The following is a 14,420-nucleotide window of genomic DNA, read 5'->3' on the forward strand; positions in this document are numbered from 1 at the left end:
GTTTGGAACTGAACATTCAGTTCTCACAATTCAAATTCAATTTTCTGTGACAAACATCCGGGTACTTGAGGCAGAACAATCGAGTGCAGATACACACCTCTTCGGCCAATCAGCACCTACACAGGACGCCTCTTCGGCCAATCAGCATCTACGTGTGTGTGCGTGCCACGGCAGTCGCCGGTGTGCGGTGACTACAGCAACTTCTGCTATTATGGGCATTTGTTTTTATTTTTTATTTTATAAAACAGTCGTCAGAGTTGTATTTGACTCGCTGGCATTTCCATTACGTGATTTCTGCATTAATTTGCGAGGTCTTCTTAATTAATCTCTCAACCGCTGCCACTGTGTGGCGCAGCTGCCACTGACATGCCGTTGTGTGTGTGCGCACATGTGTGTGTGTGTGGTGTGTGTGTGTGTGTGTGTGTGTGTGTGTGTGTGTGTGTGTGTGTGTGTGTGTGTGTGCGTGTGTGTGTTTGTGTGCGTGCCACAGCATACCTTGGTTGCAATCTTGGAAAACCATCTAGCTTTCCAGGATCAAATGCAGTTTTCCAGTCTATGTAGGACTGACAGAATGTGTGCAGTCATAGACTAGTGTTGTGGGTTTTCACAACTAAAGCACACCTGCTATCCTCTGTATAGACTGTCTTCAGATAGGTCAAGCAGTTCATTTGCATTAAGTAGTAATATCTTCTTACTCAGTGAGGATGGTCTAATTAAAATGTGCTTCATTTGACTTTTGTACGATGCAGCAAACAGTATATTTCCTCTGCCAGTCCCTTTATTGGCCTTGCTATTGCTGCACTGTCACAAACCTTGAAATAAAACATGGTAAAGATCGTGTCTGGCTCATATTTCCCCCCCATACCCACTTAAATTGGCGATTTATAAAGAGGAATGGGAAATGTCATGGTGCCTGCCCAGTGCTACCCTCCTCCTCCTCCTCTTCTACTTCTTCTTCTCCCCAAGACACACACATACCCCTCCCTGTCAGTCTCTCTTCCCCTGGGGCCAGTGGGGAAGGCATTCCAGAGCCCAGGCCACTGCAGAGTGTGCATCAGAGGGAAAAGGAAAGACAGACAGTCTTAGTGTTTTGAATTCAACACATTCTGCAGTCTTGCTTTGCCTGCAGCATCTTAGCTTTGCATAAAGCAGCTAATTTGTTCTCATTATCAAGTGCATACGAATTTGAGTTGAGGGTTTTAGTGCTGCAGGAACTCTTCCTCTTTATGACAAGTTGAAACCAAAGACTGTCAGAGTTGTTTTCTCTCCTCAGGGGGCCACCAGCATAGATGAGTAATCTTTTGAAACCACAAGCGAGTTGCTCTGGACACTTGGAAGTGTTAATGAAATGTGTTTGTTGTGGAGATTTCATGGTAGTCTATACTTAACATAAAATAATATTCTTAATATACAATATACAAGTAAAAAGGAAGAGATGTCACATTGCCTTTTAGGCTGCCTTGTAATCCTTATACGGCCTACTTATTTTGCACCAGCAACAAAGCCAGGTGGACGGTGACGCACAATTTATACAAGTGAAAACACAAAGTGAGACAAATGTGTTGCAAGAGAGCTAACACACTCTGATTGCTTTATTATTTACCTCTTACATCAGTCTGTTTTACAGTCTTTTGTCAGGCTGCCTTATACGGTATTTTGACTGTTCCTATGGCTACCGCTGAGTGAGTGAAGTGGTCTGAAATTAGAATGGCCTCATGGGAAAAACACTGATGCCTCCATAGTGTTTCACAGACTGTTTCTATGCCTTTGTTTAACAAATGTTAAAATCATTCTCCTTTTTTTTTTTAATTTCCGAAATTATTTAGTGAACTTTAAAAAATGGGCCGCTTTGCATCTCATTAGCATATTAGATCAAATTTGTCCTTCATCATCGTAGACGACTTGCACCGAATACCCTCCCCCACGCTGTATTCCTTGTTGTCTGGCTCGCTCTCTCCTCTCCCTGTGGGTTGCTGTGTGTTAACCATGACAGCTTTTTTTGTGAGACTGTCACCCTGGTCTCGGAAGTACACAGGGAATCCACATTGGCACTCAGTCTAGCGGGAGAATTCTTCCTTTGGTGGATTGTCCTCTGGTCATCGCGCTTTGTGTGTCGACTGAAAGAATCTGCATTAATTATAGCCTTTCTCCATTTTCTCTGTGGTCCATAAAATTAACTAGTGAGAAGCTAATGGAGTAGTGTACAGTATATGTCTATGGGAGACAAATGTATATGGACTTAAATTGTTAGATGTTTTTAGTATAACCAACATTTACCAGCACATTTTGCACTGTAAATAGTATTCTTTGTGGTGAATAGTATATTGAGGGCAGTGGACAAACTGACAAATTTGGCAACACATTCACCACTTACTTAAAAGATGCAATTAATATTCAACTTTACTATCACTTACATCTATTGCTGCCTTTGTAATTTCTCCAGATTTGTGACGATATGTGTCTAGCACAGGACAACTACATTAGTGAAGAAGAACAGAGGTAACATGTGGACCCTCAACACCACCGTCAACATTATACCTACCGTTAGTACCGATGCTAACCGGGGAAGGCCTTACAAATGACTTCCCTTTCAGACAAACACAGTGCTGTGGGGGGGTCAAAAGGTCATTGTGCATCGGCTAACCCTCCTGCCCTCCATTCCTCTCGGGTTAAATGAAGGCCATCGTCCATCTTTGGCAACAAGGTTTCTGTGAAAATTCATTCCATTTTAGTAGCTTTTAAATGCCATCTAACTGACTAGAGTGGGAGAGTGAAGGTGTAGGCTTGACGGGTTTTACTCCGTGGCACTATGGGCCGAATACTTAATCAAAAAGCATCCTTTACAGTACACCTTCAGGTAGTGGCATTTTATTGGACAGTTGAGGCCTCTGTTGAACAATGTAGAGGATCTGTGCCTTTCGGGGTGGGGGTTGCATTCCCTCACAAAGAGTGATGGATCACATTCCATTGCACAGATTTACTTGAGAGGCGAAAGACACCATCCAGATTTATACCCATGAAAGACATTTAGCATTCAACGTGAATGGTACCTTGCTTGCTAGCAGAGGGGAAAAGGGAGGAGCACTTAGGCTATGCGTGAAAAAAGAAATGGGTTTTAATTCATTGTGGTTGACTTTTATTTGATGAGGATGGTCACGTAGCATGACATAGGACAGCTGTACAGGACCAGGCTGCAAGACAAACACAGAAAATGAAATTCATTATCAAACAACCAAGGTCCCTTCATCAGCCTTCAGACAGTTAAGGTTTTATATTTCCCATTTCTGTCGATAAAAATACAGCGTTTCCATCTTTATGACATTACTGCAAATGCAGGAGACAGCAAGACTGAACATTGGTTGGAATAAACGTTTAAGATTGACTCACATTGACCTGCTCAAATAATTGATTTGTGCTTTAATGTTTATTTTTCTAAATCAATGTCTTGAAATAATATTGAACCGTTTTTTATGGGTTGGGCATGTCCTCATGGGCTCTGGCCCTTCACTTTGATGAGGAGGAAAGAGCATGCAAGGGACTGTAATCATTTTTACATCATTTCGGGGCAGCACTGTATAATTAGAAAGGGTTGATTTCCTTGACCACAGCAGGGGCTGAAATTGCAGGCCTTGCCCCAACCAGGGTTTAGGAAAGGAACTGAAATAGCACTGGCGAGCTTCTGTCCTTGTGTCCCTCTGCGTTATAAAGTGTTGGTCAGATGGCAGAGCAGTCACCGTGACATACTGCAGGCTATTCACCAGAATTCGGACGGCCAGCTTTTATGTGGCGCCTCTTGTTTTCAGAACCAACTACCAAAATTACAACTTTGTCATAATCTCTTTAGCATGCAATATAGCTGAAACCTGTATCAGCCGCAACCTGCTGTGACTGCTGCAAGTGAACACTCATCTGGCACCTTCACAGTATACTTAATGTCGCGATGTGCTCCTTCTACAAGAAGCAAATGACCACAGAATCACAAATGTTACCAATTCCATGATGAGTAGTCAGGTTGCACATAGATCTAGTGCTACTTATGGACTACTGGATACTATTTTATTCCTATCTTCAAGAGTAGTAACAGTAGAGAGATGACACGAGATTATGGGAATGGAGAGATAAAAAAAATTAATTGCAATAAAGATTCCTGACTAATACAAGCTGGGGATGTTATAGTTCATGGTCACCAGGGTGCCCTAGGATATATCACAGTTAATTTCTGATTATATCCCTTAGTAATAACCCCCTCACTCTCACTCTCAACCAGGGCAAACACTTGGTATTGATGAAGGATCAGCAATTGAACTTCTTGGATATACTCTTGTCATATGGTCCACGAACTTGACTTAGATTCCCTGCATCCCGTCTTTCATATTAACCCACAGTCAGACACATAGAATTCCCTAAGGGCCCTTTAACGTATCTCTATCAGTGTGGACGCAGTAGGTCCCACTCAGGTCAGGGTGATGGCAGGTCCTGGCCTCGGCTGGCTGACCTTTGGGTCATTCACAGGTTTTTCCATGTCTGGAGGAATGTGGAGGTGTCATTGCAACCTTTCCGCTTCCTGTCTCTGGCATTCTTCTTTGTTTAGGAGCCCTTTAAAACACAGAACTGCTTTGTGTCCCCTGTGGCGAGGCGGAGGCGTGTAGAAAATGGGTCTCTGTTTCTGATTAGCCCAGAAGCCCGACAACACTCGTTTCCCCCTGAGGAGGGAAGCAGGATGCTAATAGTAGCTTGCCTCTTGTAGTTGCGTCTTCAGTGATTTCTACAAACCTCTGGCTGCAGACAGGCGTCAGTGCTAATCTGCCGATGTCTTCCCCAAGCAGCACAGCCCTGAAAAATAGAACCAAAGCTAATTGTCATTTCTGTGGTTCACCACATCTGCAGTTCTGATTTAGCCGGTACTTTTGACGTATGGTCTGTATTATTAGTTAGGTATTACATGTTATCTTGAGGTTGATAATTCATACATTTTAATTTGTGGCCATGATGAGTGGGCAACTTTGATGCCGCAGAACAGATTACTTTGCCGTTAGCTGGCTCCGTGGCTAGGATGGTCTTTCCAGGCAGGATTGATTCTCAGCAAAGCAGAAGCTGTTTTTTCCATTCAGGGTTTGGATTCCTCTGAGCAAACTAGTAGCCAGGTTAAGTCATTTGCAAGTCTTGAGCTAAGTCGTCTGTAGAGACTGTGGGGAACCATTTCTGTGAGGAGAACAAATTACAGTGTGTCTTATTAGGTGAGGCAGAAACATGTAGGGAATAGCGAGTCCTAGATGTAAGTTTAACAGCAGGGAAAGTGAAATAAAGCTGCCCTGAAAGTGCAAATGATTAAGTGACACCTTAAGAGAATATAAGCCAGCAAATTTTTCGGACAGCTGGATAGTATTACCACCGAGTAGTACCACCGAGACCAGCTTAACAGGTTTTTCTGTTTTGAGTTCTTTGAGATTGCAATCATCATCTCAATGTGGTTGTTTTAACATGGGAAAGTATTTCTACCTCCACGTCCACAAAGATCAGACGCATCATCAAATGTAGGTGTCTTCCACACTCCTGAACTCATCATGATGCTTGTGTTTTAGACACAAGTCAACGAGAGGCAGAACTGTTCGTAGCACCTGTGGTGGTTTGCAAGGAAAAAATACTGAGAAGTAAAAAGGAATTTTTCTCACAGGTGAGCTTTTCTCCTTCAGGCCCTTTTCTTGCAAGCATATGTTGATGCAGCTACTGGAAACATGAATTAGGCCGTGACATGGATACAGTTTCTGCTCTTGGTAGCTGCTCAGTGTTGATTGAAATATTTTGGACTTTTTTGGGGGGATTTTTTGACTTCACATTTGAACTAAAACCAGCAACACAATTTGTAATGCGCAGGCCTGATTTCTGTCCTTTAACAACTACATATACTCCGCAGGGAACACCCAGCCAGTGTGCTTAGTGAATTACATGTTATCTTAACTCAGTTGTCAGTGACACAGCTTTATTTACTCCACTAACGGGATGTCCTTCTCATGCCCTGATGACATGAGAAATGCTCACTAGCCCATGACCCTGGGTTTAAATACATATCATGTGGCCATGTGTTTTTCCAGGATCCAGGTCTCTTCCCACCTCTATCAGTGAGTTGTTTGTGTCCCTAGCAACCTATGAAGAGACTTATCTTTTTTTTTCTGGCATGGCATTCTTTAGTTATCTGAATGTCATGAACAACAGTCGGCTTTTGCTTTAGTTATTTGAGCCTGCTTTGCGATTTATTTGCCCTTACTTGTATCTTGAGCTTGAGTATATCTTCTTTCCACCCTTGAACGAAGTCTTGACAACACGTGGGTGGTCAAAAATGTCAAACATTCTTTCACATGGAAAGAAATTTGAACTCCTGTACTCATAAGTCAGTCGGCTCGCATGGGACAAATTGATTATGTGAATACAGTGTATGAACCGAGTTGAGATCAGCAACGTGAAAGGTTGAGGGATAATGACAGTAAACTTTCCCCCGGGGGTGTGTGGGGGAAACAAAGCCTGCAGGTGGATGCTGGAATGTAGGTGGGGCTGATCAAATAATGTAACAATGAGCAGAGGCAGTGGCAGACGCCGTAGTGTTTGCGAACCGGGAAGAGAGCCTGCAGCTACAGTAAAACCAAAAAAGTGGGCTTGGCAGCTGGTTGGTATTGACAGCTTAAATAAACTACCATATCGTGGAAGCTTTTTTTACAAGCTTTGTTACAGGAGAGAAACTAGATGCACATTGAGTATATTTGTGTTGTTCAAATCAGGACAAAAAAATCTTGAGTGACCTACCTACGTCTACTGTATGCTAAAATCCACTATTATCCCTGCTGTGTAAGCTGATTTCTCTGCAAGCCTGTGGCACCTGCCTGTGTAACATGGTTGCATAACTGAATACCTTGAAACTATATGAGATTTAATAAATTAAAACAACAGATTGGCTTTGCTCCTTACATTTTTTTAATTGAAATATTTTTACTTGATAACTATGATGTGTCTTTCTGCAGCAAAATAAATGTTTCCAATGTTTTCTCTGAGGTTTTACATTACTGGCATTCAGACTCAGGACGGTAGTAAAAGAAAATGATTTGGTACATTGTTTTAGTTGGGTAAGCTTCAAGGTCAGTTTGGTCATCTCCAAAAAAGTTCAGGTTAATCCTTAAACATAGCATATGTTTTATATAATGATATAATAGTATCATATAAATATAGTATAATATGACATAAATAATGACTTACTACATCACAAAACACATTTCTTGCTTAAATTGTCCACTCTTGTGTGTGATGTGAAAGAATTGCCAATAGTATTAACCCCACTGAGAATTACCACACTTAAATCTGTAGTTCTTTGCCACTTTAAGGCTCCTTAGCTTGTTGTTTTGGTTTTCCAGATCACATAAACTGTGTGTATAACTCCATTTGTAGCACATAGGCCCCGACTGTTTGCACTACCTGCCTAGAGTGACTATGGCATTCATTCTGAGTTTATACGTATGAGCAAAACTGCACAAATACTCTCACACTGGACTCAAGATATGACATTAACCATGAAATAAACTGGAAACGTGTGGCCTCAAGGTCCCATTTGGAAAATAGCTAAACATATAACCACTTACAGGTGATGATATACAGAGGACCACTAAAAAAAAAAAAGTCTGCATGTGCTTTGTGCACATTTTCTAGAATATTTGTACTTGTTAAGTTCTTAAAACAGTGCAAAACCCAAGGTCCCTGCATAATCAGCATCGTGCATTCATATACAATGTTGACTAGTGTGCAGTACATTTATGTAACACACATTAGTACATAGTTAAGTCCACCGAGCTTCCCTGCCATCAGCCCTGAAATAACAACATAAGTGTGCGTTTTGTACTGCTCAAGGTCAGTGCAAACCTAAAAAGGGTAGCAAAATTTAAGTGGTTTGTTCATGTAAGTAAAATCTGTAACAATCTTGTTGTTCTCCACTTCTCAACAGGCGATGTCCACAGCCACAGCGCCCAAAGACGATATCCACCGGAGGGAAACCCTCAACACCAGGGGCCCGGCAGCGGCCACCCCAGCGTGGCAGATGAGGTTTTCAGATTAAACCTTGCCAAGGGAGTGTCCATGTCTCTTCCATCCTCACCTCTGCTGCCACGACAGTCCTACATGATGCCCTTACGCCCTAGCAAGAGATCACCAGGTACTGTCTGTACCTATATTGGAGCTTTTTTTATACAATTCCTGGTGTTGTTGCTGTATTACCATTGGGTAAAAAAACTACAAATGAAATTTGCTTCCAGTCCATTTTAGCCTTAAAAGACTTGTGCAGCTTTCAACTTTGTCCTCTTTGAAACAAGTCCAACTTTTCTGAGTAATCGTTACTTTCGGGAAAAATAACAGTCAAAACAAAACACAGGGGGGATAAAATAATAGCTGGACCGTTCTTCTTCCCAGCAGTTAAACCGTGAGCTCGGTTTGCTTACAGAGAATTGTTTTTGTCACTTCATCCTTATATTTGATCACCTTTTGTGGATGTAGAGCTCCCTACAACTCGTGTTTACACTGTACTGGCTAGTAATGGGTGTGTGTTTACACTGGATCTAATTGTCAGTCCTCCTCGGCTCCTTCATCCACCATGTTGAGAACATTCTTGTCAGCAGCTGTGGGTTGCTTCAAAGCCAGGGGGATACCTTTTGTAGCTGAACTTGTTTCAACCTGAGTCTTTGTATTTTGGAGACTTGGCAGAGAGGAGAGAGATCCTTTAAGTGGTCAATGTGGCCCCACTCACATGTGGCACTCATCTGCTATCTAGCCTTTGTTTAGAGTGGTTACAGCTTTGATCTGTTTAGTGTAAAGATGAGTCGATGGGAAAGGGGGTAGTGTGGTTTAATCCTAATGCAAACTTATGTGTCGTTCAAGTTCACATCTCTGTTAAGATAGTCATCTAGCTGTTCATAAAATATTATAATTTCAGCCACACATTAGGACGTTCCCTTCAGTATTTTGCCTGATTGTCTGTAAACCTTTGCTGCAGTTCTCATCACATAATTTAAAACCTAATATTGAATTTACAGGCCTGAAATTGTGATCCAGTACTTTATGTAAATGTTCAGTGGAAAGCTGAATACACAATTTGAAGTATGCTTTGTTCCTAGTAACAGTTAAAACAAAAGACAAACACAGATTTTATTAGCCAGTCTCCCCCCACTCAAGTTAAAACATCAACGTAGGTGATACAGGATTTGTGATAACCGTTTTAAAGCCATCAAAGAGAGCACTGATGAAATGTACATTTGCAGACATAGGCAAGGACGAGAGAGGGAGAGAGAAGAAGCTCAGCTTGTGAAGGTGAAAAGGGCCCTGGAGACAGGGGATGGGAAACACTCATTAAAGGCATATTCCCACTTGCAGTGCTCTGAGGCATGGAAAAGGGGGAAAAAATGGACTGACGAGATAGGATGTTACGCAGGACAACCAGGGAGAGAGGCTTGGGGGGGGGGGGGAGGGGATGGTTTGTAGGCTCTCCTCCACAGTGCTCACAGGTAACTGTGAAAACCCGTAGGGGGAGAGTTCACACCTCCAGTTAATAAACACATACTGCAGGAAATGTCTCAGCTCAGCGACGAAAACAACATGGGCCATAATGCTGCATTTTCTCTCCTCGGTGAGTCCGAGTATACTCAATTTTGGCTCATCTCTACTAAAATGAGCATGTCCACCAGTAATGGATAGATTTTGAACCAGAAAACTGGAATTATTTCTACCGTTTCAACACGATCATGGGGTAAAGTTCACAGGGGTGCTGGTCCAGTTAAACCAGAGCCAGTATGTTTAAATCCTCTAATACTTTATTGTTAAGCAGGCCGACATTATGAAATCATAAAGTTTGCTTGTATTCTTTGATAAACATGCATAAATGTCTAAGTGTTATGATCTGGTCTCAGCCAAGATAGAGGTGTGTTCGTACCGAGTTAGAGATTGTCAGCAGATTGTTGCATCATGCACACAAATACGGAGACCATCGACTTCACAACAAAGATACAATGTTTTGGAAATGGTAAGGTGACATGGGAATTGAGGGCCTGCCCAAAATACAAACACAACACACAAGTCATCATGTTTGTGTCATCCGGTGTGAACACAGCCAATCGACCAAATCAGTTTGAGTAACTCTAGAAAATACGCACAATGACATTTATATAAATATATTTTTCCGACATAATTTCAAATTTTTAACAATGATATTCCAAATAGTTGATATTCGTAATATGCCTATGACGTGTGAGAACAGATTGCGTTACTTGTTATTGTTGCTCACTGTATCTAAGCAGCTAACGTCTCTCTTTGACCGACCTCATCAGAGAACACTTTTGCATGGCGCCTTCCTGTGACAGCAGTGTAAACTATTAAACATATCACAAGCAAGAAAAACAAGAAAATAAGCTGTGTTCAAAATTGTCTTAATTTATTTATTTTTTGATAACAATTAAGTTTTCCTTAAAAATATGAAAATAACAGGAATCAGAAGGGCAACTATTAGTTAATGCAGGATAGCATTTTGGGTAAGCATCTCTGTAGGATACATTTTTTTGAAATGTGCAATAAGCTCAACTATATCAAGTGTTGAAAAATATTCTTAAGGACATTTCCTTGAAGTTTCTACATCGCCAACGCAGGTTTTTGGTCAACTATTCCTGTTATTTACTCAGGTCATGCCACCCACATTTATTTACACATACAGTACATCCATCAATGCATTCTTTCACACATCCATTTATCCTCCCCATCCAGCCATCACTCATGTCTTTAGGGGGAAGTGGTTTCACAGATTCAGAAAGCATTTCGTGGCTTGGCTTCATTTCCAGACACATTGGATAATCTTTTGCAGTTTGAAAGGCTCCAACTTAGTGGTTGTTTTTTTTTTCTCCCCCTGAAAGCTTCATAGGGGACAACAGAGAAACATTGAGTTAATTAGGAGTGTGACGGATGCCTGAGCCGCAAAGCCCTGGTGGCGTTGAGTGCCACCGCTTTGATCAGCTAAACCCAGAGCTTAACCATGAAACACAGCACCCTGACATGTGTTGAACAGCACCTAGGCTTTATAGTCTTAATAGTTTACAGGCACTCTAAAGGCCCAGAGTGGGTCATTTACTGCAGGAATGTTGCCTGAATAGACCCATCATGCTCCAACCAAGCGCAGGTCAAAGATCAGCTATTGAAAAACTTGAACCTCGATCTTAAATGGGTAGAATATAGTTGTTGACACGGTAAATGAAGCTGTCAGGTCTTTTTGAACAATTCCAAAACTCCCATGTGCTCCACCTCTGACAGTCTCATGGGTATCTCCACAGTGACCTCCTCTGGTTGTTATAGGTTACTGTGCCGTCGTGGGATTAAAAGCATGTGTTGTCCTCAAGGTTGCATTGCTTTGCGAGTTGCACATGTGGAAAGATGAATCTTTTTTGCGGCTTTTGAATGAACACTTAAGACAAATCTTTCTTCTCAACAACTATACAACCAAACAATATATACAACCACACTGCATCTGTGGAGCACAAGCCAGTAACAGCATACTGTGAATGGCACAAGTAAATATATCAGATGTGATAGAATATAATACATAAGTGACAATGGATCTCTACTGGGTGGGTGAAGAGTAGTGGATATGGAGGTGATAGTGGTGTGGGTGTACAGTAGATGTGTGACCTTTCCGTAGTCACATGACAAAACTGCCCGTGCACTGCCTCCGTGCCCGCCTGCGAGGGATCGTAAAACAGCTATTCATATTAATTTATTGCCGTCATAGGCAGTGTGTCATATTAACTAGTGTTTGTGCAACGATGCCACAAGGAGAATGGTCTCTGTAGGCTGTCGTGTATATTGAAATGAGTTCAGTAGGTTTTTCTGGATGATGGCTCTCTGTGGTCCGGAGGCTGATTAATTTATCGATCAGCCAAGCAGGTCTGCAAATCACCAGCAGAGAGCACAGTTCGCTATATTGACATGATATCTCTATTCATTTTCTGTCATCCAGGTAGCCCTGTTAATACTCTTTAATCGAGTTGGCCTGTTGGTGTCCAACAGGAAAGAAAATTCTCTATTTTTCAGCTTCTAAACACCCTACAGCTCAGGTGATGAGTCCTGTCTGATGCCATGATCTCTTTGTTGGTTATCTCCTATCTATCTAGCAGTTTTAGCGACTCTATAGGGTTTTTGTAGTGGTTATTAAGTACCGTAGCCATTTTGTGAAACATCTGTGTCCTGTGAGATTTGTTTTCGGAGCAGGGGTTCAAGCTTCCGTGAATGTGTTATCACAGCAGACCACTTAAAACAAGACAGAAGGTCATTTGGTAAAACAGGATTTCTAGATGGATTTTTGTGTTTTGCTTAAGCCTCATAGTTACAAAACATTCATTCACCGCATGTACAAGTTCAAGAACAGTGTCTGCTTAACTGAAACCACCAAATATAACAATCATAAGATTCAGAATTATATAATCCCTTTTATTCCATTCCTTCAGCTGAACACTTTAAATCACATTATCGTGCAATATCCTGCCTGAATACGTGCACTAGCATTCTCCATCTTCTTTCTACATTGCCAGATGAGTGCAATTTATTTTGCAGAGGATAGGGACTCTCTTCAAAGCTTGCTTTAGCCTCTTTGAGGTGAGTTCTCCTGAAGTCAACCATGGGGTATTGACAGTAACCAGACAGTCCTGAGGGAATATTGATGCCTTTTTTGAGAGCAGAGCCTGTAAAAGACCTCGCAATGCTGCAGGAACCCTTTGAAAGGTTCCTCTGATGAGCACCCGGTGAAAAGTTCTATCCAGTTCTCCACTTCGCTGCACTTCACTACACTCCAGCTTTTGCTCCTTATCACATGGAGTGTCCTTTTTCATCTACAGTGGACTTTCCAGTTCACCTATACTCCCTACTGTCATTGCTTCTTCAGTTAGTCAGTAGAATCAGGATGCTCATATGATCTTACTAGATTGTCTTCCCTTGGCTTACTTCACTGTTTGAGTTATTGTTACCTTTTTAAGAATCTAGGACCATGTCGCACAGCGGATACTAATACATAATTCACACCAGCTTGTGAAACGGCATGTGTGAGATTACTCATGACTATTAAACATGTAGTGTTTAAGGAAAATGCCAGTCTCTCATTCTGGTACAGTGCAGCGCAGAAATCGAATTGATCAGCAGAGGTTAATAGCAATATGTCAGGCCGTGACTAAGGAATGAATCATAAATTAGCATTTGTATTTCACGAATGCCTGTAATACTTTCTCCGCTATTTTTGCAACCATGATGGGGAAAAGATTAAAAGCGTGGTACAGCTATTAACAATGATATCTCATGCTCTCTGTAAGATGTTCAATAAATAGCACGGATACCGGAACCGAGTTTGACGTGTACTACTCCGAATAATCAGTCTCATCTATCGTTTTTTTTTGCCAGAATATATTATTTTTCACTTTTGAGTTGAAGAATGACATTTTGGGACATAAAGAGGGCTGTTGTGTGTTGTGCTTTCATTCTCTTTGCTGCACAAAGAGGACGCACTGTCTTATTGAAAAGTCGAAATGTGAAGAAGTCAAGAGTCCATCTTGAAGAATGCTGGGAAAACTCCTTGATCACTTCCTAACCACGAACAATCCACCCTTTCACTGGCATCCACTGGACGTAGTCGCTCATAGGTATTCGACTGTTTTAGCGCGTATGTGCACGTGTTTGCTGATTGATAGCTCGCTGGTCATGGATTCCTGAATCTCGCAGTGAATAGCAGTGAGTCCTCTGCAGTCACAGCTCGCTTGGCTGCTTTCCCTCTAGAGAGACCCTATTCTCTCTGTTTTTCTTCCTTAACCCACCTCCTGCCATCCGTCCTCTGTTTTCTTGCTTTGTGCATTTGCATACATACACACACATGTACTCAAATATTTACTCATACATCTATTCCTTTAGGCTCTTGTCTTACTTTTTAAGTCCCATTTCTTCTTGACTTACTCTGTTAGTATTTATTTAGATTTCCACGTGTTTCATTTGTACACAATAAAGGCCAGTTTTTGAGACAACAGAGGTGTGTTAGAGGAGTAACACGAGTTGCAGCCTGTGACAAGATCTTTCAAGTCTGCTAAAACATCCGAGGACAGCTGAGCAAATACAAACTCAAACCTGACATACTGGAGTTTTGAGGATGACACAACTTTAATGAGAGCAACACAATCCAGTTCAGTCCAGATCCTGTCAGTTTTTAACCCATCTTACATCATACATTATTGTATCCCTGCATACAATAAGTGAGCTTCATCTCTTCATCTTAAGTACCAATCAGAAAATCAAGAAGCTTCTTGTTTTAAATGATATTTTCTTGGGTTTTGCAGTTCCGAGAACTACTCTTAATCACCCCAGTCTCTTTTAACATA

The 14,420-nt window shown here is 41.6% G+C and overlaps 1 protein-coding gene across 5 annotated transcripts in view; it reads left to right on the forward strand.

Moving 5' to 3' along the window:
* The window catches only part of tanc1b (tetratricopeptide repeat, ankyrin repeat and coiled-coil containing 1b), a 95,901-nt gene that overhangs the window by 23,331 nt on the left and 58,150 nt on the right, over positions 1 to 14,420 (forward strand). For all 5 annotated transcript variants that reach the window (XM_027290821.1, XM_027290822.1, XM_027290824.1 and 2 more), the window contains exon 3: positions 7,985 to 8,191. In XM_027290821.1, coding sequence (XP_027146622.1) covers positions 7,985 to 8,191 — 207 coding nt within the window. The remainder of the gene's footprint in view (positions 1 to 7,984; positions 8,192 to 14,420) is intronic.

This window comes from Larimichthys crocea, chromosome XVIII (genome assembly GCF_000972845.2).
Source record: "Larimichthys crocea isolate SSNF chromosome XVIII, L_crocea_2.0, whole genome shotgun sequence".
NCBI classification, from domain to species: Eukaryota; Metazoa; Chordata; class Actinopteri; family Sciaenidae; genus Larimichthys; species Larimichthys crocea.